The sequence below is a fragment of the Sebastes fasciatus genome, chromosome 20 (genome assembly GCF_043250625.1).
Source record: "Sebastes fasciatus isolate fSebFas1 chromosome 20, fSebFas1.pri, whole genome shotgun sequence".
NCBI classification, from domain to species: Eukaryota; Metazoa; Chordata; class Actinopteri; order Perciformes; family Sebastidae; genus Sebastes; species Sebastes fasciatus.
In genome coordinates this window covers 22,503,171-22,524,700 of record NC_133814.1, presented here as the reverse complement: position 1 = coordinate 22,524,700, position 21,530 = coordinate 22,503,171, and the positions used below count along the sequence as shown (strand labels likewise).

Here is a 21,530-nt window from a genome sequence, read left to right as displayed (position 1 = left end):
TTTCAGGAGTGAAATAGTCAATTGTTTCCTCTCCTTCTCCGTGTTTTGTCTCTGTCCACTTCTCACCTTCCATATTTCCCACAAGTCTCTCCAGTTTCCCTCCATCACCTTTACTCTTTGACACATTTTCGATCCAGTTTTTTTGCGCGCGCTGGCTGAATCCATTAAGGCTGTGGCTAGAAGCGAGAGGCCTGTTCTCCTTCCTGCTCTCTCTGAGCTCCAGGACCCCATTAAACTGTTAATTAGACCCTTCAGGAGGCTGAGGCCCCCCCCACAGCTCTCATCATTCACCCACAAAAAATCCAAAACATTCACTTCTTTTCCTTCTATTTTTCTGATTTGCTTTGCTAACACATTCTCACTCCTAACTCGTCAGATACCGCTGCTTGGTCAGTGCCCCTCGGCATCGGAGACGACATACGGTGTAACCCCATACTTGCCAACCCTCAGGATTTTCCCTGGAGACTTTTTCATTGCCCTCTCACGGTTTCCTCCCAGGGTCACAATTCTCCCGTATTTCTCACGATTTATGACAAATTTTCACACTTTTTTTCCCTTTTCGTTATCTTAGCCTGTCTGGAACTGAACAGCGTGTATAATCCCTACTGTTTCCACCCGGACGACAATAGAGCTACACCAACTGTCGTTTCCCGGCAGAAGAGAGCAATTTACGCTCGCGACACAGCGCAGTTTGCGCTCATGTTTAAGCTGCGCTCGCCACAGCATGCAGCGCCCAAAGTTGGGCTTTGCTCAATGCCGCGAAAAGCTGTTGTGGTGCGGCGCAAGCCGTTGGAAATAACGGGTTACAGAGCGCAGCGGTGGCGTTGTCGCGTTGTGTCTGAAAGGACCTTCAGTGAGTGAGAGATGGAGAGAGAAATGGAGAGTACTAAGAGAAAGAAATACTCAAGCAGGAGCAATAAATAAATAAAAACGGATGAATATTAGTTCAGTATCAGAGATTCAGATGGCAAATTCACACCAGAGGGGTGAATTATTCAGCTTTCTTTCCTGCGAGTTAAAGGTGAAAAATCAAAAGTTTAACATAAAAATGGTTTTGAAATCCTTCCTTTTTTTAAGGTCTCAAGGTCGGCAAGCGTGGGTACCCCTCTTGCGATACTTTTGGTTGTCAGGGAAGGCGTGTAAATATACGGTCGTTACGTGCATAGTGTCCTTTCAAAATAAACTTCTTAGGAAACGGTCGTGGTTGGCGTTAACTTCACTGACTACTCACGTCGACACGTGACTAACGACTGACAAAATAAGTCAACGTTACTTTTAGTTTCACACGGGACACGGACGTCTCCTGGATAAAAAGTCTTTAGTTTGTTTGACCCCTCCCGTTCGCCCTTAGCTGACTCTCACACTCTTAATACTACGCCATTTGCTCCGATCGTTGAGTAACGCTGCGGGTGGGTTTACATTGGAGTTAGTTGAAAGCTTGGTTTGTCACATACTGTCGCTAAAGGGTGCCTCCGTGCGTCGGTTTCCGATGCCGAGGAGCACTTACCAAACGGCCGAGTTGGGAGCGGGAACGAGTTGGCCTCGCATAACCTCCCTCTTCCCCCTGCTCGTCGCTGCTTCACCTTATATCGACACGGAGGTGTTCGTATCTACCCCAGACGTGCTTTTGACGGGCAGGTCATCCACTAAAGTGTCTCTGAGCTTTCAAAATATTTGGGGCAAAGTTTGTCAGATATCTAACAATCTCTCGGTGTGTAATTTGCAGAGCCAATCGCGACGGGTTCAATCTGGGTTATTTAACCTCTCTGCTTGACAGCGGCAAAAGACAAACGCACAGATGGGACGTTATCTCTCATACTGAGCGACCGTTTGCCTGACGAGCCCAAAGTGTTGAGTGACAGTTCTCTATATAGCACAAAGAGTAAAGCACTCTCCTCTGAGGCCTGCCTGTCGAAGGCCTCATTCAGCCCTCCTCCTCCTCACACTCCCCCCGTCTCTGTCTCTTTCTCTCTCTTATGCACTCCTTTGTTGTCAGAAAGGAGGGGAAAAAAAGCTTGTCAGAGGTGTCTGGCACAATGGGACAGGTGGATTGGACGGAGAAAGACATATGTGTGAGTGCATAATTCTCTTAGCGGATAAAAGAGCTCAATAGTGCTTGATTATCAATAGCCTGATGATGATGAATATCTTTGATGGCGGGTTTTAAAAAGAAGCAGCACCCGCCTGAGCCGCCTATTTATGGTTCCTGTCTCAGTGATCTCTCTATGGCAAACAACAAGGAAGGAGGGAATGAGACAAAGATGAAAAGATTGAAGGGAGGAGAGGAAGTGTGTCTTTTGTCAGATGGCACACGAACGTCGAGCGAAAGCAAAGAGGAGGAAATGAGACAGCGTGAGGAACCGGCTGAGAAAAGACATAAAGACTGTTCAATAGGGAGGGGAAAAAAATACTGCGATGTGTCTCTGTGAGGAGTTTGAAATCAGGAGTGTTTTGTAAGTGTTCTTGGCTGGCTGGCTGAAGCGCGACATGGCCAAGTATGTATGTATGTGGCCACAAACATTACACTTATATGTGACTGTTGAACATTTCCTTCCAAAACCATTGGGCATTCATCTGCTGCTGTAACAGCCTCCTCTCTTTTGGGAAAGCTCTCTACAATATTTCTGAATCTGGCTGCAGGGTTTTGCTCTCATTCAGTCACAAGAGGATCAGTGAGGTCGGCCACTGATGTCGGCGCTCCGGTTCATCCCGAAGGTGTTGGATGGGGTCGAGGTCAGAGCTCTGCGCGGGCCAGTCGAGTTCTTCCACACAGAAAAAAAACCCCAAACAAAAACCTTTCCCAATCTGCTCCAACAAAGTTGGAAGCACACTATTTTCTAAAAAATATTGTGTAAAGACCGAAATCAACAATGAACTTGTATATTGTTGAATGAGCTAACATTTTGGTCGTTCAGTTGGACTTAGCTCCACCCTCTTGTGTTTGCAAAAAGCCAACATGGCGACGGCCTAAATGCCCAACTCAAGGTTTCAAAGCGGCAGTCCACAAACCAACGGGTGAAGTCACGGTGACTACGTCCACTTCTTATCATCTTAGGGTGATGGAAGGTGTGGTTCGCCTAGACCAGGGGTCGGCAACCTGCAGCTCTGGAGCTACATGCGGCTCTTTAGCTCCTCTCCAGTGGCTCCCTGTGGATTTTTAGAAATGAATATGAATAACAGTTTTTTGTTTACATTTAATACATTTTTATTTATCACTGCTGTAGGTCTATGGTACGATGGTACGACGGAGTATTAGGGCCACATTGAGGAAAAAAAATAAATCGGAGATTTCAAGAATAAAGTCATAATATTATAAAGTAGTAATTTTACATGCTATGTTTCTTTTTTTCTCGTTAAGTTATGACTTTATTCTCGTAATATTACGACTTTTTTTTCTCGTTAAGTTATGACTTTATTCTCGTAATATTACGACTTTATTTTCTCCTTAAGTTATGATTTTATTCTCTTAATGTTACGACTTGTTTTCTCGTAAAGTGATGACTTTATTCTGTAAATCTCAGATGTTTTTTCCCTCAATGTGGCCCTAATACTCCGTAGTACATTTGCTCTTTGGCCCTCACTGAATTAGACTTATATACTATATTCTTAGACTATAAACTGTGTTACCTTCAACACAATGATCAAATGTTTTGCAGCTCCAGACAGACTTTTTTTTTTTTTTTTTTTTGCCTAAAATGGCTCTTTTGATTGTAAAGGTTGCTGACCCCTGGCCTAGACAGACATACCCAAAATAAATCAAGAATAGCTCCACAACTACCAGGTCTATATGCATGATCTTGGTCTCTATGGATGGGTGGAGAGGGGCTAAAGAGCCGCATGTGGCTCCGGAGCCGCAGGTTGCTGACCCATGTCTTAATACATCCATGGGTTTGTCGGGTAAAAGAGGTTAAATACATACTATGGCGGAAACTGACACGCTATCCCTGACATGTCTAAACTGACGGGGTACCTATAGCGTCATAGTTTGAGGCGTAAAGCCACTGACAAAGTGTCGATATTTGAATAGTTGGGAGTGAGAATATGTTGGCTACAAGTCCAATAAAATAACCTTCTGTGTAGCTCTGACTTGATACGAGTGGCAAAGATCATTCAGACCGGCACCGGTGACTTTATGATATAACACCGGACTATCTAAAAAACATTATCATCCCTGAGCTTCAAATATGGCTGAGTTTTTTGAAAAGGTGACATTTCATAGATGAATGACTCTCCCAGGACATATAACAGAAGATAATAGCTTTTTGTAAAACCAGTCGAATTTAGTCTTAAGCACTTGTTCAATAATGAGGGTGTAATAAAACATTCTTGTTATGGCTGCTCTGAGACACTTTTGGAAGAGAACAGTTAACTACAGATGACAACTCGTATCTATTATTGTGAGGCACCATTACAGCAAATCTCCGTGTTTGATTTGAGGAAACACATAGTGAATGTTTGATCACTCACAAACCCGTTTTTTTGTTCATTACGGTTACAAAACATCAAATATTGAGTGATGGCGGTTGTAGACGATGATAAAGGCTGGAATAAACAAAGCCGACAGCTTTATGTATTTGCCAGTAAACAGGAACAAAAGTGCCTTTTAAGTGTGCACATGATGGATTTTTTGAAGCAAAGAAACTGTTGAGGTTGAGTATTCAAGCGTATAACGTCATTTATTACAATTTGAGGCTGTCAGTAGAAGATTATATTTCAGGAGTTACAGTCTCAGTCCTGGCTGCAGTCTAAGGTCACACTCTGTTTGTGATATTGGACCGAGGTGATGCAACGAGCCAGACGTGTCTCATTGGATCAGTTTCTTTTTTTGGGGGGAGGTTGTGGCCAGACTGACCCGCTTTCTCCTGTTTGTCCTTCTGTCTCTTCTCTCACTTCTGTCTCTCTTGGCCTCATGATCCAGAAACTCCATAAACAGGTCATGAGAAGCCCAGATTGGCTGCACAGTATCCCCACTGGAAACTGTTTTTTTATCGCTGGGAATGAAAGCAGGTTAATGTCCAGGCTTCACAGTAATAATTTCAATAAGGTAGTCGGTTAATCTACTAATGCTGTGGTGTCAAAAACAGAAGTGTACTGTAGTGTTTGTGGATTGTTTGATTATACGCTGCTCAATCAAACGCCTTGATTGAAGTCCCTGCCTTTTCTTCTGTAACGTGGTGATGTCACCAAGTAACACATTTGCATAACGGCTAGTTTAACACGCCCTCAAACAAAGTTTTACCAGGTTCAGACTACACGATATCAGCCCGATTATAGCCTGACACGGTCCGTCGAAGGGTGACGACTTGGATCGGGAATGATAAATGAGTGTCGTGTGCGAAAATCATTCGTTTTATTGGAGCACAGATGCAGACACAGCTGTAAACAGAAGCACATGGCTACTTATTATGCAGAATGATGTCATCAGACCTTCTTCGCAGTAGGATATTCAATCTAGGTTATGTCAGAGTAAAAAACACCAACGCCGTTGCGTCTTTGCGCATGGAGCATCCTGTTGCGCTTTCGCTTTCGCTTCTCCCTGTGAATTATATTTTGATTGTTTTCACCTGGAGCCTCGTGGGCCCCTTTACATGGTCGGGCCCCAGTAAGCCTGTATATTAAGGGGAAAATGGGACCGACGCGTAGTCTGTCATGTGTCGCGGCCAAGTCACAACAAGAATTTATGACTCTCCCATAGTGACCATCGTAACCGTCAAAAATATCGTGTCTGATCCTGGCATTAGATAGAGCGGAGCTGGAGCGGAGTCCGAAGAGTTTGGTTCCAATCAGAGCGTTTCAGACAGAGGGTGAAAAGAGGTGCTGCAGCACAGCCGGTATGAGAAAAATAAAGCGTTTTTTAACATTAAAACATGTAAACATGTTCTAGTAGAAACACCAAATACAAGTATGCACCTGAAAATAAGCATAATAATAGGTCCTCTTTAAGCAGCAGAAAATGGTAGTAATGAAACAAAAGCTTGTTCTTGTAAATGTACTTTCCACCACTGGAGACGGAAGCTTCCATTTGTACAAGAAGGAAGAGTGACACATATACTGTACCTAGATATATCTGAGTCCATATGAATGAGTATCTGTGACCTACTTCCTGTTTGACCCACCGACGGCGTCGGGGGGGGAGGTACAGCAGAGTTCTCCCCCTGAGAGGAGACGAGTGCGTGAGCAACCACCATGTCCACCGTCTTCCTGTCATATTACCATATGCTCCTGCAGTAGGACTGCTAATTACGTCTGTGTGTGACAGCCTCACTGCCAAGGTGGCGAGAACAAGACGGCTGGGAAGTGGAGGACGGGCGCTGGTGGTGGTGGTGGTGGGGGGGTGGGCGTTGAACTCTGTCTTCTCATGTGAGCGTACGAGTTAAGACGCAGAAAAGAAGGTGATTTTGTTGTAACTCTTGCTTGATTGCACTGTGAAGAGGGAACGTGGAGGTTTCATCACATTTGCTTGTTTGATTTTTCACATTTTAAGATGCTGCTAATTGGATGATGAAACACTTGTTGGCCCGAGGGAGGTCACTACATTATTTGCCTGTTTAATAGCTCAGACTCAAAACTAATTGGATTTTAATGACACTTGTTCAAATGTTGCCACTCCTCCGTCATATCACAAAGTGAAGTGGGCCACTATAGAGCTAACCAGGGCTGCCAATCCAGAGCCGCGTCTTTATTTATTCAGTGACAGCCTGGCATGGTTGTGTATACGGCTATTTTTAATAGCTATTTCTGGTGCACAGCCCAGTCAGTGGTCTGCTGGAGTTTGAGCCGACAGAGGTGATTCTCAAACAGAGAATAAAAACTGGTCAGATTGAGTGAAGCAAGTTGTGATATTCTTGTGTTATTCCTCGGGCTGCCCGGCTCTCTGGGGCTTCGCAGAGCCTCCGAGCTGTGGGAGAGGAAAAGAGCAACGGGGAGGAGATATGACAGTTATTCACCTCTGAGACGAGAGCAGACTGAGAAGATCTGAGACCTGGTCCCAAATGGCACTTGACAGTTTAACACTATCTGCTCCCTCCTGCTTCACTCTCTCTTCATGCATGTTTGCCTCCGTATTTTAAACTTCCTGTCTCCACTTAGTGTAGGATGCTGCTGTACAGCATAAAGAGAGAGACCGTATTACCCCAATCTTCGCCGTCTTGCACCAGCAGTCCGTCATCGAAATCAGAATAAAGCCCCTGCATGTTCTTGCACCTGCTTACATCACAGGTGCGGTTATGGCCTGCAGCACTGTACGGCCCCTCAGATCTTCCATCCAAGCTCTGATATTACACAGTTCCACCTAAAAAGACGCAGGGACACGGCGTCCAGTCTGTGGAACACTTTCAGTTGCATCTGTTAAAATGTGTTTCAAGTTTTGATGTTTACACCTGAATGCATTTTTTAGTGTGTTCTGCACATATAAGGTACGTGTGCATCTGCCCATTAAGCATGGACTTCTTCTGGACCTCTCGGTGTAGGCCAGTCCATGGGTCAGCAACCTGCGGCTCCGGAGCCACATGCGGCCCTTTAGCCTTGCTCCAGTGGCTCCATGTGGATTTTTAAAAATGGAAATGAATAACTGTTTTTTGTTTACATTTTCATTTTTATTTATCATTGTTGAAGGTCTCTGGTACGACAGTACAATGGAGCATTAGGGCCACAATGAGGAAAAAAAAAAAAAATCTGAGATTTTGAGAATAAAGTCGTAATATTACGAGAATAAAGTCATAATATTATAAATTTGTAATTTTACGTGTTATTTTCTTTTTTTCTCGTAACGTTATGACTTTATTCTCATAATATTACAACCTTTTTTTCTCGTTAAGTTATGACTTTATTCTCGTAATGTTACGACTTTTTTTCTCGTTAAGTTATGACTTTATTCTCGTAATATATCGACTTTATTCTCATAATGTTACGACTTTTTTCTCGTAATATTATGACTTTATTCTGTAAATCTCAGATGTTTTTTCCCTCAATGTGGCCCTAATACGCCGTTGTACATTTGCACTTTGGCCCTCACTGCATTAGACTTATATACTATATACTTAGACTATAAACTGTGTTACCTTCATCACAATGCTCAAATGTTTTGCGGCTTTTTTGCCTAAAATGGCTCTTTTGATAGTAAAGGTTGCTGACCTCTGGGCTAGTCTAAATTTGGTTGACAAGTGTGAGTTTTTTAGAAATATAACCAGCAGCAGACTGAATTTCAACACGTTGTTAGGACGTGTTGAAATATAGTAATTTAAAGCCAGAGTTGGTAATCTTCCTCAAAAACATTTTGTCATATTTGTTGAAAATCTCATTACATCCCGACAGCGATCAGTAAATCAAATACTCTGACAAAAAAAAGAGAACAAATCCGATATCTGCGGCTGTCGAAGGACTGTAATTTGTTTTTTGATCTGCCAATAAACACAGAGAAGAAGAAGAAGAAGAAGAAGTGAAGCTGATTAGAGAGCCAAACATGTCGTTGACGGCGTGGATGTTTTTCACAGTTTTTCAGAGGAAGATAACACGATCGCAATTTGCAATACAAGTTTTTTGATGTACTTCATGAACATTTGAAGACTCAGATCTGTGGTTTGTTTTTGTTGTGTTAACAAAAGTGATGTCAGTCAGATTCGGTCAGAGCTTTGGAATATAAAATCCCCCATCTTTGCTCACTACATCTTAGCCTTTCTTACCCTCAGGTGTGCATAAACTACAGGTTTTGAACTTCTTTTTAAGATACAAAAATATAAAAATATTGGTTATCTTATCGGCTGAAAAAAAATCCATATCATGCATCTCTAATGATTTAGGGAGAGTGTCTTTGGAGGGAAGCCTGAAGGAACGGACTATCAGTGTTGCAGACTTGGTGACGTTCTCGATAGATTTAGTGACTTTTGGAGCCGGTGCTGCTAGCTACTTTCATTGGAAAAGATTCGGCAACACTGGGCTGAGGTTTTTTGGTTGGATAATTTTTAAAATCTAGTGAGCTCTTGCTAGTTTCTTAAGAGAAGCAAGCAGACATGTTTCCTGTAAGTGCATTGAAACCAATGGAGAATGAGTTTTCACCTGCTGTATGACATATAATAGTTCTGTGCAACTTTTATTTATATGGAACATGTAGATAAGAGCCCCTCAAAAAGTCCCTCTGAAAATAATAAAAATCCCTACTTTTTTACTGCTTATTCTAGCAACCTAAATGTCTAAAAAGTCAACTAAATATGACCCAATTTTGTCATAGATGTCTAGAAATATTTTGACCTGCAAATCACCAAATCATTGCTTGGAATATACCTTTTACTCTTCATACAAATTAGTTTGGTTGTTAGTGTTGCTGGCTGACTTCTCCGTTAAGGTTACGGTTCCGCTCTTAGTGTCTACAGTATATCCAGTCCCTCTTAGTTACACCCTCCAATAGTCCTCCTCCTCTCATAGCCTGCTTTATTTGAAGGACATGGGTTCATCGGGCTCTAACAACGTCCATCTTATCTGTCAACACACGGCGAGTAGGTATGCAAATGTGTGCTAATAGACGCAGACACATGCTACGTTGGACCACCCATTCCTGACAGAAAGAGAGCAGCAGGACTGATTGAAGACACTTGTAGCAGAATATGGACAATCAAAGCTCCATCATTGAATGTGAGCGACAATAAAGGTGGAAACTAACATAAATATTCATGGTACCTGTTCCTTATTTGACAGCTGCATGCCCAGTTTTTTATGCTTTATTATTTAAACTTTCCAAGGACGCTTTTTAGGACATTGCAGATATTTATGAAGATTTTCATAAAGCCCATTCATGTGCGATTGTCCAAGCATAGCTCACCTAAAATGTAGTCTTTTCCTTTTCCCCCCATTTGTCACTGCTCATCAAATTAATTGGATTTAGAAGGCCGTTCCGCTGTGTCGTGACTTTTAACAGTGAAAGTTTTTTTTTTTTTACAAGTGATAGTACAAATTATTAAAATGCACCGTCCAAGTTGTGGTAAAGTTTCATCCAAATTTAATTGTTCCGCAGCAGTAACGATGTTAAAGGTTCTGCTAAAATGAGGAGCAGCAGACGAGTTCACTTGAAAAGCCTTTTCGTCAGTTTTGCTTCCGTTGTGGCGGAAAGTTCAACACAGTTCTCGGATGTTCGTTTGCTGATTTATTCAAGATATTAGTCCATGAAACCCGTTCAGATCTCATGATGCGTTTTCAGAAGTTCATGCTTGACTGTCTTAAAATCAAATAAAATGTTTTTTCCACGTTTTTGAAACGGCAGGGCAGCATAGTGCGAAGAATAAACTGTAGTTCAGCGTCAAGAAACTGCTTCAAAATCGTGGCTTTGAGCAAAACCAGCTCTGTTGATGCCGTTACGTCTTTCCCCTTTAACCCCATTGTGTCTCTCTAACTCTTCACAGTCTGAAGGATCCTCCTTCTTGCAGATGGGAGCGTCTCTGGAGCAGCAGATTGTCAGCATGTTCAAGGTACAGAAAAGCAATCGCACTGTCACAATAAGTGACCTCATTTTTGGGATTAAAATCGGAGGTTGTCGTACCAAATGGTTATCCCGGGTGGAGCCTGACAACTGGGACCTTTCACGCTGATTAACACCATGTAGGGACAACAATCAGCGGGGAATCCCTGATCTGAAGTTCTGGCCCGGTTTCCACAAACTAAATACAATCTGTATTTATGATAGATTGTACAAATAATTCTCATGAGATCAGAGAGGCTTTTGGGAGTCGACAGGATAATCTCGATTCAGGCTGTGACACCCCGACTTTACCTCGTTGTCTAGTGGAGACATTTCCACAACAGAGAAACATCCATTGTGACGATGAAAGGTGTATTTGTGATGAACAAAATCTGCCCACCGGCACCTCTAACGCTCACTTTATCCAGACAAAAACAATGTGTAAAAACACCAACTTCCCATTACTGGTCTTTACCCACATTACCTTGCATATTATCACCATACTTCTTTATTTCTATACATCCCTGTTTCAGATAATGGAGGAGTACGACTGGGGCGAGTTTGCAGTGATCACCAGCTTGCTGCCGGGCTACGACACCTTTGTGGATATAGTTGAGTCCTACACAGATACCTCCTATTTCACGTGGAATCTACAGGATATCTTGTCTCTGGAAATGTCTGTTGGGTCGAACGACGCGAAGACTAAGCGCATGCTGCAGCAGGTACGATGAGATATAAGAATCCCAGAAACAGGTAATATGTTTGCAAGCACAGCTACAACTAATGTCTATGTAAGAACTAGTCTGTTAATTTAGTGTGCGAATTCACTGTGTCACTTTAATTTTGTGAAGCTTAAATCTCTACTTAGCAAAAACTTTTGAACGGAGGAACAGCTGGCGCTGCAGGCTCTAGATGACCTACAGCAGTGCTGCATGTTTTCCCTCTTAACAGACTTATTTCCTGTCTGCAGGTGGACTCTCAGGTCCTGCTGGCGTACTGCTCCTACGAGGAGGCGCAGTACTTGTTCACTCAGGCAGCCGAGGTGGGTCTGCTGGGTCCGGGCTACATCTGGATCCTCCCCAGTCAGGCCGTGGGCAACCCCGACAGCCCTCCACCTGTCAGCTTCCCCGTCGGCGTCATCGGCGTGATCACGGACCAGTGGAGGAAGAGCTTGCGGCAGAGGGTGAGGGAGGGTGTCGCCATCGTAGCTAAAGGGGCCGAGAGCTTCAGGAAGCAGTACGGGTTCATTCCTGAGGGACACGGTGACTGCACCAAACTGGCTAAACACACAGACAACAATACTCTGTTCAGGTGAGACACTCTTTAGTCAGGAAGTACACAATCTGATTGTATTGTTCCAGAGAGTGATCATAACTGATGCATGGACAGAAGAGCACAGCTTCAGGGCATGAAGTGGAAGTATAGCGCTCCTCTTTTTCACTGAAATGCAAATTGCCCTGTATTCATTATTCACAGCGCCAGTCTGTCACGGATGTATACCTTAACAGACAGCGAGATCACTCAGTAGGAACACTCTGCCCTCCACCAATCAGCTGCCGCTCTCATCCCCTAATGAGCTACTTCCAGTCTCCCACGTTAGATTAAGCCCTCCAGGGGAGCTTTAGGTTTAATTAGGAGGTGATCATAGTGTGTTTATCTGTGTACATGAATATGTAAATTCTGGCGAGATGTAGAATCAAAGTCCTTGATTGCAAGCTCCATATACATTGTTTATGTTTTTTTCGCAGGCACATGCTGAACGTGACGTGGGAAAGAAGAGATCTGTCATTCAACAACCAAGGCTTCCTCTCCAACCCTTCCATGGTCATCATCGCTCTGGACCGGGACAGATTCTGGGACAAGGTACTGGGCACCAGAAACCAGATCACTCAAACATGCTGGCACTGTGATGGCATAGGAACGATGAGATGTTTGTCCTGTTATGTGCCCATGTAGAGAGGACTCAAATATATTATGGACTCACAGGTTACTGAGGCTGACTGTGACATTTGCGAGTGTTTTATAGACAATGAAAAGTTTTATTTTTAGGGTTCAGGTTAGTTTTATTGGAGAGAAACTGACCCTCAATATAGTTATAGCTATAGAGTCTGTTAACAACAGCTATTGGCCATGTAGTCTTGGTGTTGATCTCCATTTTTATGTGTATTGCTGTTTTTCCTGCATATATAAAAAGGCCAAATATAGATGAGAAGATGTCATTGACATACTGAGCAAAACCCCAATTGCTCCCGTTGTTTTTTGTTTGCATGTTGGCAAATTGGCATCATTAAATATATGCCAAATTATCTATTAGTAGTACCTGTTAACAACGTACCCGTGGATGTACAAACAACTGTCGCTGGATTAGTTTGATGCTGAAATACTTAAAAATGTGATGATTCTCAGGCAAGTTCTGGAGTTTTAAAGGAGCATCTTTTTTTCTATGACCTCTAAACGGATTTATGGACTTTAATTGCGATAGACATCAAAGATAATGATATCCTCAGAGAGTATAAGTCATACTGAATAGTGTAAGTATGTGTATCATGTCTGTGTGTTTCAGATTTGACTGATGAGTTATGACTCAAAGGAGGGGATTTTTGACGCAATTTATGGCAATCGGGCGCTAAGGGATCTAGGTCAATTTTACACTTTCAAAGTCATCAGATTGCTGTACTGTTCACATGACAAAACTTGCTGTTTTGTAATCTGGAGTCTCGAAGTCGTGTTTTTCACACTACATGACTGATCGACAGACTACAAGTTCTTTCGCCAGGAGGAATACCCGATGAGTATGTCTGGTCTCCAAACTACATTTAATAATGAAAACAAACGCAAGAGGTGATACCATATGCGAGACAGGATTTTTTTGTTCAAGCAATACTTGAATAATAATAGCCTTCCTTGTTTGCTTGTTAATGTTGTCACACGTGTTCACCATATAGCCTGTTTCCACACGTCTTCATTATTTATAGCCCGTTTCTTCTAGGTGCAACAACAACTTCGGTCCAAATGCAACACATACAGTAAAAGTTCCTACGGTTACAGGCGACCCCTTCCTCCCCCAGGTTTCCCCTCAACCCGTGTCGTGTGCTCTCATTGGCTGTAACTCCCCGACAGGTCCAGATATTTAGCCTGCTAGTATTAGTGATGCATCGGCTTGAGGGACGATTTGTCCTTGATCTAGGGCTTTTGTTGGGGAGCTCCAATAACTGTTTGGCGATTGGAATATCAGAGCTAAAGTCATGTAGTGTGAACAAAGCGTTAATTGCCTCCCTGAGTTGTGTGTCACATCCGCTGCTGCATCTCCAACATTGTTGACTGTGTTGGTCAGCAGGCCAAATTTTGTTGTTGTTGTCCGTCTTTTTCACCTCACGCAGTATCTTTGGCTCACGTCTCTCCCTTTGCATCCCCCCTCATTCAACCCCACAGTATGAAAACCTGCACATATAATCTGGCTGGATGCAACCAAGCCCCCAGGTAGAGCGCCGGTCGTTGATGCCAATTTTCGTAGTGGCCAAACGGCGGTACTACAACTTCTGTGTCCGTCGTGTGATGCCATTGGGCCCCAAAAATACTTTTTCCCATAGACTTACATTGGGAAAGAGACATCTGTAACTCAGCGGATTATTATTTTTTTTTAAGGTATATCAACTTCCCAGTACGAACACTTGAACCTTATTTAAATCATTAGGTCCTAAAAGTTGTAAAATGCACTAATAGCCGAATCCATGTCCGTTCATGTAAACGAGAGCTGGGAGGCGGAGTTAAACCTTTTGGGCTCATATATGCTGAAGATCGCCAGAGGATCCGAGTATTTTATCACTCGGCAGTCGAGCCCATTTGGCTTCATTCGTCACTGAGCAACTCTCAACGGGAGCCCGCCTCCGACGCTGTATCCAGTTCTCTTTACACATCCATGGATGCAACTTGTTTATTATGCCTGTTGCATTGGAGATGTCAAGATGCATTTTGCAAAAAGCAGAAAATAAAAGTCTGGTTGAAGAAAAAAAATCAAATCTTGAACGATTGATCTCAAAATAACTCGTCGAATACTCTGAACTTCACCAATAGATGATATTTGAAAGTGTAGTCAAATCAATAATGTGCGTCTGTGTTTCCTGTTGAAGCTGTTTCCTTCTCTTACTCCTGTTTCATCATCACTATGCAATTTTCCTGAGTATTTTCATTCCCTTTCACACACACACACACACACACACACACACACACACACACACACACACTTCTCAAAGCCCGAGGTTGTATTGAAAGAGTGCGACTAAACAGAGACCTGAACGTAATCTCACAGCTACAGTTGAACTCATTTATTTCTGGCCTGGAAAGACCAACCTACTTTATCAATGTCACCTCCTGGCTGCTGTGTATGTATGCGTGTGCGTACGAACACAGACATGTAATTGTGCTGAAGTGGTTTTTTTTGTTTGTATGTGTGTGTAGATGTTAAAGTGTTGCAGCCAACACTTCATCCGATCCTCATGTCCTCATCGTGTTCACATGTGGTGTAGATGTACTGCTGTTGTTCACGCTTATCAACAACAAGATGCCACTTAAGACCTGCATGGTCTCTACGTGTTCCTCCTCTCCTCTTCACCTCATGCAGCTCATCCGTAATGGCAGGTTGTTGGTGTACTTGCTCTTTTCACGGCCCCCATTGTGACACCCTGACAGTTTAACATGATGTTGTTGCTTTGTGTTGTTTGAAGGGTGCTGCTGGGTGACATTTTGAGCAGGAACGGGGGAACCCAGATATGTTAATGGAGTCTGGCAGTCACTGGACTCCAACAACTCCAGTGTGTATCTTCGGAACAATGGGCCGCCAGATTTCAGTCCAGCATGTGCGTGACGTTATTTGTTGCAAATGAGACGTTTCAGGGCTGAGATCCATTCACGCTGATGTCAGATATATGTGACCAGTCGAGGCAGAAAGATCGGATCAATGCAAAATATGTGAATTGAGCATTAAGCCCTGTAATGTGAACGTAGCCTAGGCTTCATTTTACATTCATTTGGCAGAATCTTTTGTCCAAAACAACATGACAAAATTGGGAAAACAAACAACTAAATGTTAGGTGCAACAGTGCACGTGCTTACAGATGGCTTTTATTTTACTAGCAAAGATGTGGTCAGATAAGGTGGATTTTTTCGCCTGCAGCAGTGACTCTGAGTTCATTCCACCACTGAGAAGAGCCTTGACCGAGATGAGCGACCACCGGGTTGTCTGAGTAATGGTTCCCTTCACTGCCCTGTAGGTCAGCACCAGAGTTTTGAACTGGATGCAAGCAGCAACAACAGGGAGCCAGTGTAATAAACGGAGAAGAGTGGTGGTTCATTTGCCAAAATGAGGTCTGCATTAAGTAAAGGAAGTATCAGAATGCCCTCAGTGTTTGATTCATTACCTCGCTTAAGAAGGGGCGTCGTCACACCCTGATTTGCCAAGAGGGGAAATTATCCAAGCTGCTCTCAATTCTTAATTAGGAGCCGGTCCCCACAAACCTGAACAACAGGTGATCTGAATAACCCTCCAATCAACTCAGGGGAACTGTGACGTTCAGCTAAAATTAATTGGAAAATACTAAAGAATGAGGGACTGCTATGACGTTGTCAGCGCATCTGTTAGGAGTAATGACAAATATAAAAAAACATGAATTTAAGTAAGCTTTGGTCTATGAATCTTTTGATTTCAAACCGTTTTATGACATCCATCAAAAGGACAGCTGAATATTTCCAAGTAGAGCGCTAAAATATTCTGAATTGTCGCCCTGAGAAGAAGTTTCACATCTCAAAAAAAAATACATTTAACTATGCATTCCCTTACGCAAAAGCAGTATACTTTATTTTACAGTTTATTTTATGAAGTATACTAAAGTAAAGTTCAAGTATATATTTCCCAAGTATACGTTATGTAGTGAGTATACTAATATCAATGTACGAGTAGTTTAATTCTTCTTGGGACTAAATTGGCCCACTTTTTAGTTTATAAACTTTTAAGTATATTTTAAGTGTAAGAATAGTAAACTTTGAGGACACAACTAGTTGACATTAAAGTCTTATTTTGTCCTGCAACTATATTAGAAGTACTGATAGTTTACTAGTTTTATACTTGTAGCTCACTTTATAGTTTATGAAAGTGCACTTTAATGTATATTCAGTAAACTACTAAATGTTTTTTATACTACAAGTATAGCAACTTATACTTTTCTTAAGTATATCTTGATCAAAAGATTAAGTACAAGCATAAGCCATGTATATCTAGACTTTTCTGTATACTTGTCAGTATGAGCCATAAGTATACATTTGTTAAGTATATCTCTGATAAGAACATAAAAAGTAAACTGAAAGTATACTCTCTTATTTTACATTTAAAAGAAGTAAACTAATAGCACACTTCCTTTTGGTAAGGGTTTACTTTCTAACATTTCAAGATCCTCACACTGTGTTTTAACCCAGTATCCAATAATCAATAAGAGTTTTGGCAGCTTCCCAACAGTGTGAGAATGACAGAGCTTCTGCTTCAGATGCTGCATGAGAGGACGAGACATCCCATAAAAGACAGATTGAAATGACTGATCTTCACAACTGTGCATCTCTGCGATTCTGTCATTCACAGATGGTGCAGACAAACAAATCACCGTTTTGCACATCACACTGTACCTTCATGCAGATTTGTAAATCATCCATGCATGACGAAGGAAGAGCGTTAGCATGAGCGAGCAGAAGAACAAATCAAGAGTCGGTATGAAAAAAGAGGTCTCATTAAAGCTGAGAGGGAGCGAGTTTCACATGCAGTATATAAGTCAGCGCTGGCTGAGCTCAGTATGCCTCATTAGGTTGGGCTGATATGACGAACAGTGCTAACTCTCACAGAGAGGGTTTCACTGAGTTTAGTGCCGACATCGATGGGATTATTCGTTGTGTGATGTGACATTATACAGCAGTTCTGGTCTGAAGTGGCTTTTTTTCATTTGCTCGTCACAGTATTTTTCCTTTATTAAAGGGGACATATCATGCTCATTTTCAGGTTGTATTGTATTTTTGGTTTCTACTAGAACATGTTTACATGCTTCAATGTTCAAAAAATACAATACTTTCCTCATACTGTCTGTCTGAATATACCTGTATTCACCATCTGTCTGAAACGCTCCGTTTTAGCGCCTGTCTCTTTAAGAAGCCCAGTCTGCTCTGATTGGCTTGTGAGAAAAATATGATGCACCTTTGCAATGGTAGTTCTCAAGCTGTGGGTGATATATTCTAACACAGTGGTTCCCAACCTGGGTCCCCCCTTTAGGGCCACCAAAGATCACAGTGGATGCGCCAGGATTTGTCTGCTCTGAGGTCGACAAAATTAGATTTGCACATGAAAAACTAAAATCATAATAACCTACTTAATGTATAATTTATACAAAAGTCTGTATATAAAACTATTGAAAAAGATATATATATATGTTTTTTTATGGTATATGTGCACAATTGCAGATAAAGATCAGGTTACTCTAATATTATAAGTGTATTATTTGTAGAATCAGATTCCAGTGGTGGCTGCGAAGGATTGTTTCTGAATCGTGTGATCCAAACATTTCCAATAACTCCAGAGCAGTGTAAAGTCCAAAAGTCCAAATTTATTGAAAAAAGATAAATGTAAATATTTCCAAAATTCACAATATGTTTTTATTTAACAAAATACTCTGCTTCGATCAGTATTTGTTGGCGTTTAGCCTTTCAAAAACAAAATTTTCACTGCTGTCAAAAAACTGTTTGCGCTACCGCTTGCAGCACACCTGTATTAACGGGGCGGTCTATCAGCAATCTAACAACACCATAAAATACATTTATTTAACCACAATAACATTCATGTATCTGCATTCGCTTGACAAATCCGTCAAGACGTCATCACTTTATTTATGTTGACGAAACTGACGAGTTGTATCCTAACACGTTTTCTGATGTAGGCAGCCAATAAAAACCGACTGGGTCGTCTTATTTCACAGTTTATGGGTTGTTAGGTGCTCCAGATACCAAATTGTATGAACACAAGCACTGAAGTAGTGAGTTTTTCATGATAAGTCCCCTCTAAATAAGTCCTACAAATGCATAAAGACATAAAAACACAGCTAATAAATGGCTCTAATCACTTGAACAGTTCCCATTTATGAACAGCGACATTTCAATTTGTTTATTCAGTTGGAAAAAAGAAAATTAATAATTGAATAATCAGTCAACAAAAAGAACACAGATTGAAGGCAACACATGCTGGGATGTATTATTAATGTGATGCCGTCGGTTTTGCTCTTTGTTTTATATTCTGTTTTTTTTTCCTTCTCTCCAAAATGTCTTACTCAAACACTTTTAAGTCTCCTCGTTCATGCATTAATGAACTCTACTCTTCTTTCATCTTCTAATCCTCTTCCTCCAGGTCAGCAAATGCAAATTTCCCATTTTTTAAATAATAATAAAAAAATTCATCCTGTGAAGAAGGGAAAGACAAGACAGGTGAGGAGAGAAAAGGGGTTGATGTGCGGAGAAGGTCGAAGCTGAGATTCAAACACGTGTCTTTCACCCTCCTTCTTCAGGTGGGTACGTACGCTCTGGGGATCCTTCAGGTCCGCTACCCGGTCTGGCCTCGATACGGCAGCTTCCTGGAGCAGGTGTCCGATGACCGCCACCTGACCGTGGCCACGCTGGAGGAGCATCCCTTCGTCATGGTGGAGAACGTGGACCCGGGCACTGGCACGTGCGTCCGCAACACGGTGCCCTGCAGACGCCAGTCCAATCAAACAGAGAGGTACATACAGCAACGCAAACACAGGTAGAGCTCGTTACATCTGCACAGATATATGGATATAAACGTACCCGATCAAGTACCCAAGTACCGTAAAGTACCCAAAGCTGGTATTGAATGTTGGTCAGGTTCATAATCTTGTTTACTTATTGGCTGATGAAATTATTTCAACTCCACTTAAGCCTCGGTTGCAATCTGTGACAGACTGCACAACATCAATTTTGGGATGAAGGCATTTCCGCTTGTGGCCTTCATCAAGGTCATCCACGCTGCAACCCGAAACACGTTGGTCTCCCAGTAAAATTGTTCTTCATTCTACAAATGTTGCTGCGGTTTTGACCTCTTCCAACAAAGAGGAGGATATTGTGAAGCCGGTCTCGGTTCAGGGAGAAAAGAGGGCAACATGAAATCTTGATTTTGCAAAGTGAGTTTGAGGTGTTTGTAGCAGTAGCATTACACAAGCATGCCAATTTATTTTAACCCCGGCCCGCCAGATGGTTTGTTTCACAGAACCATCTGAGAAGCCGTCATTGGAAACTGTTCAACTTGGCAGGTGATTGGATGAACCATCTGTCAATTAAACTCCTGCCGAAGCCAGTTGGGAGAAGAGCGAAAACATTTTTTTCAAGAACAGTGCCGATCTTTGCTCTTCTTCCAGTGAAGAAATACTCTCCAGTTCTGATATAACTGATGTTATAGCAGCAGCTACGCTAACCTCTTCAGGAGTCACCATTGTTGTTGCTCTCCGTGTCGCGTCACACGCCTAAAGCCACGCCTGTAGCTGCCAGTAGCTCCTCACAAGACGCTGATTGGTTCGTTGTCTGGCTTGCCGGACACAAACGCATTACTTGAAGCCTGACAAGATGGATTTTTTGTGTGATAAGTGATGGGAATCCAGCTGCTGTGCGTGGCAAAGTGAATTGTGTCATGCTGCGTTCTGATTGGTCTTCTGAGATCATACTGTAAGACACGAGAATGTAACCGCTGCTACGATCCACGTTTACAAACCGACCAAAGATTTCACCACGTTTCTCTCGTAATTGTCGACTTTTGGCTTTGGGGACTTTACTCACTTGTTCTGGAGCTTTCAGCTTAATCACTGTGTCCTCATCAGCTGTTTCAGTTTGCTCTGTTGCCATGGAAATGTAGTTCTAGGTTCAAACCATAGAAATAGAATAGGAGTAAAACGGACATTGAAATGTTTGCTGTGGTGATTTTGACTAGCACAAAAATGGTGATTGTTGTTAGTTGTTACGGTGACAACACATGTTACCGTAAAGTGGGTGTAGCATCCCCGCTAAGCCGGCAGCGGAGGTAGTCACGGAGCCGAATCGACGTCTGTTAAGGTCAATTCATACTTTCTTTCTTACAATACTTAGGCTGCTGTTGTTTTAGTTGGTTTATAGGGAAGTTTGGTTAGCCCGCTACAACGGTTGCAATGGCAACGGTACACATAAATGTGGCCGCTAATGGCTGCTATGTTGATTTGAATGGGAGTGTCCGCTCTACTCTTATTCTATTTCTATTGTTCAAACTTTCCATGATTCTGAGCATCCCCTCATCCACATTAAAACTCAACTCATTCATTTAGTCCAGAAGCTTCAGGACAAGCGAATAAGTGGACCTTGAGTTGAGTTCGTCAGCTGCTGTTTTAAAGGTCAAGAATGAACTGTCAAACTCAACTGTTTATTCTTTGATCAGAAAGTTTCTGATTTGACTAAAAATTGCTGCCAATTTAAGACAGTTTTGTTGAGGCAACGTTAGACAACATTTGACATTTTGGCTTCTTTTGATAAATAAAAAAACACAAAGTAAAGTATCATTTTGATAAGGGTACCAAAAAAATCGTCATCGTAGTATTTAAATATTTCAAATGATACCCAGTCCCACACACAGGCGTCTGCACCCTCCCTCTCTCTGTTTCTGTGCCCCAGTTTAGTTCTGAGTAGACACTGCAAACCTCCACACTTCATTAAACACAGAGTAATTGTGTGTACTGAGTGTCTAAGCACTTTAAAAACACACCTCCAGTGTCAAACATGCAGCGCAGCATGGCAGAAAACAGCCATTAAACAGCGATTACGTCTGACTACCTACAACTGGTGCTCGTCAGGAATACGCAGCGTCTTCATTATGTTCAAACAAACCGACAATACAAGAACAAGTCTGTCATAAATTTAATTGCACTCTGTCAACCACTTTAGCTTTATTGTTTCCACACTGACGACAGGATGTGTTACAAAACACATAATATATTTTACAACCGCTATTGGGAAACGTGATTCT

At 42.2% G+C, this 21,530-nt stretch overlaps 1 protein-coding gene across 1 annotated transcript in view; it reads left to right on the top strand.

Annotated features, from left to right (window-relative positions):
* LOC141758634 (glutamate receptor ionotropic, NMDA 2C-like) overlaps positions 1–21,530 on the top strand; it is a 61,378-nt gene that overhangs the window by 14,206 nt on the left and 25,642 nt on the right. Inside the window, exons 5-9 of the mRNA XM_074620228.1 lie at positions 10,392–10,457; positions 10,981–11,169; positions 11,418–11,758; positions 12,196–12,310; positions 19,036–19,247. Of these exons, the coding sequence (XP_074476329.1) occupies positions 10,392–10,457; positions 10,981–11,169; positions 11,418–11,758; positions 12,196–12,310; positions 19,036–19,247 (923 nt within the window). The remainder of the gene's footprint in view (positions 1–10,391; positions 10,458–10,980; positions 11,170–11,417; positions 11,759–12,195; positions 12,311–19,035; positions 19,248–21,530) is intronic.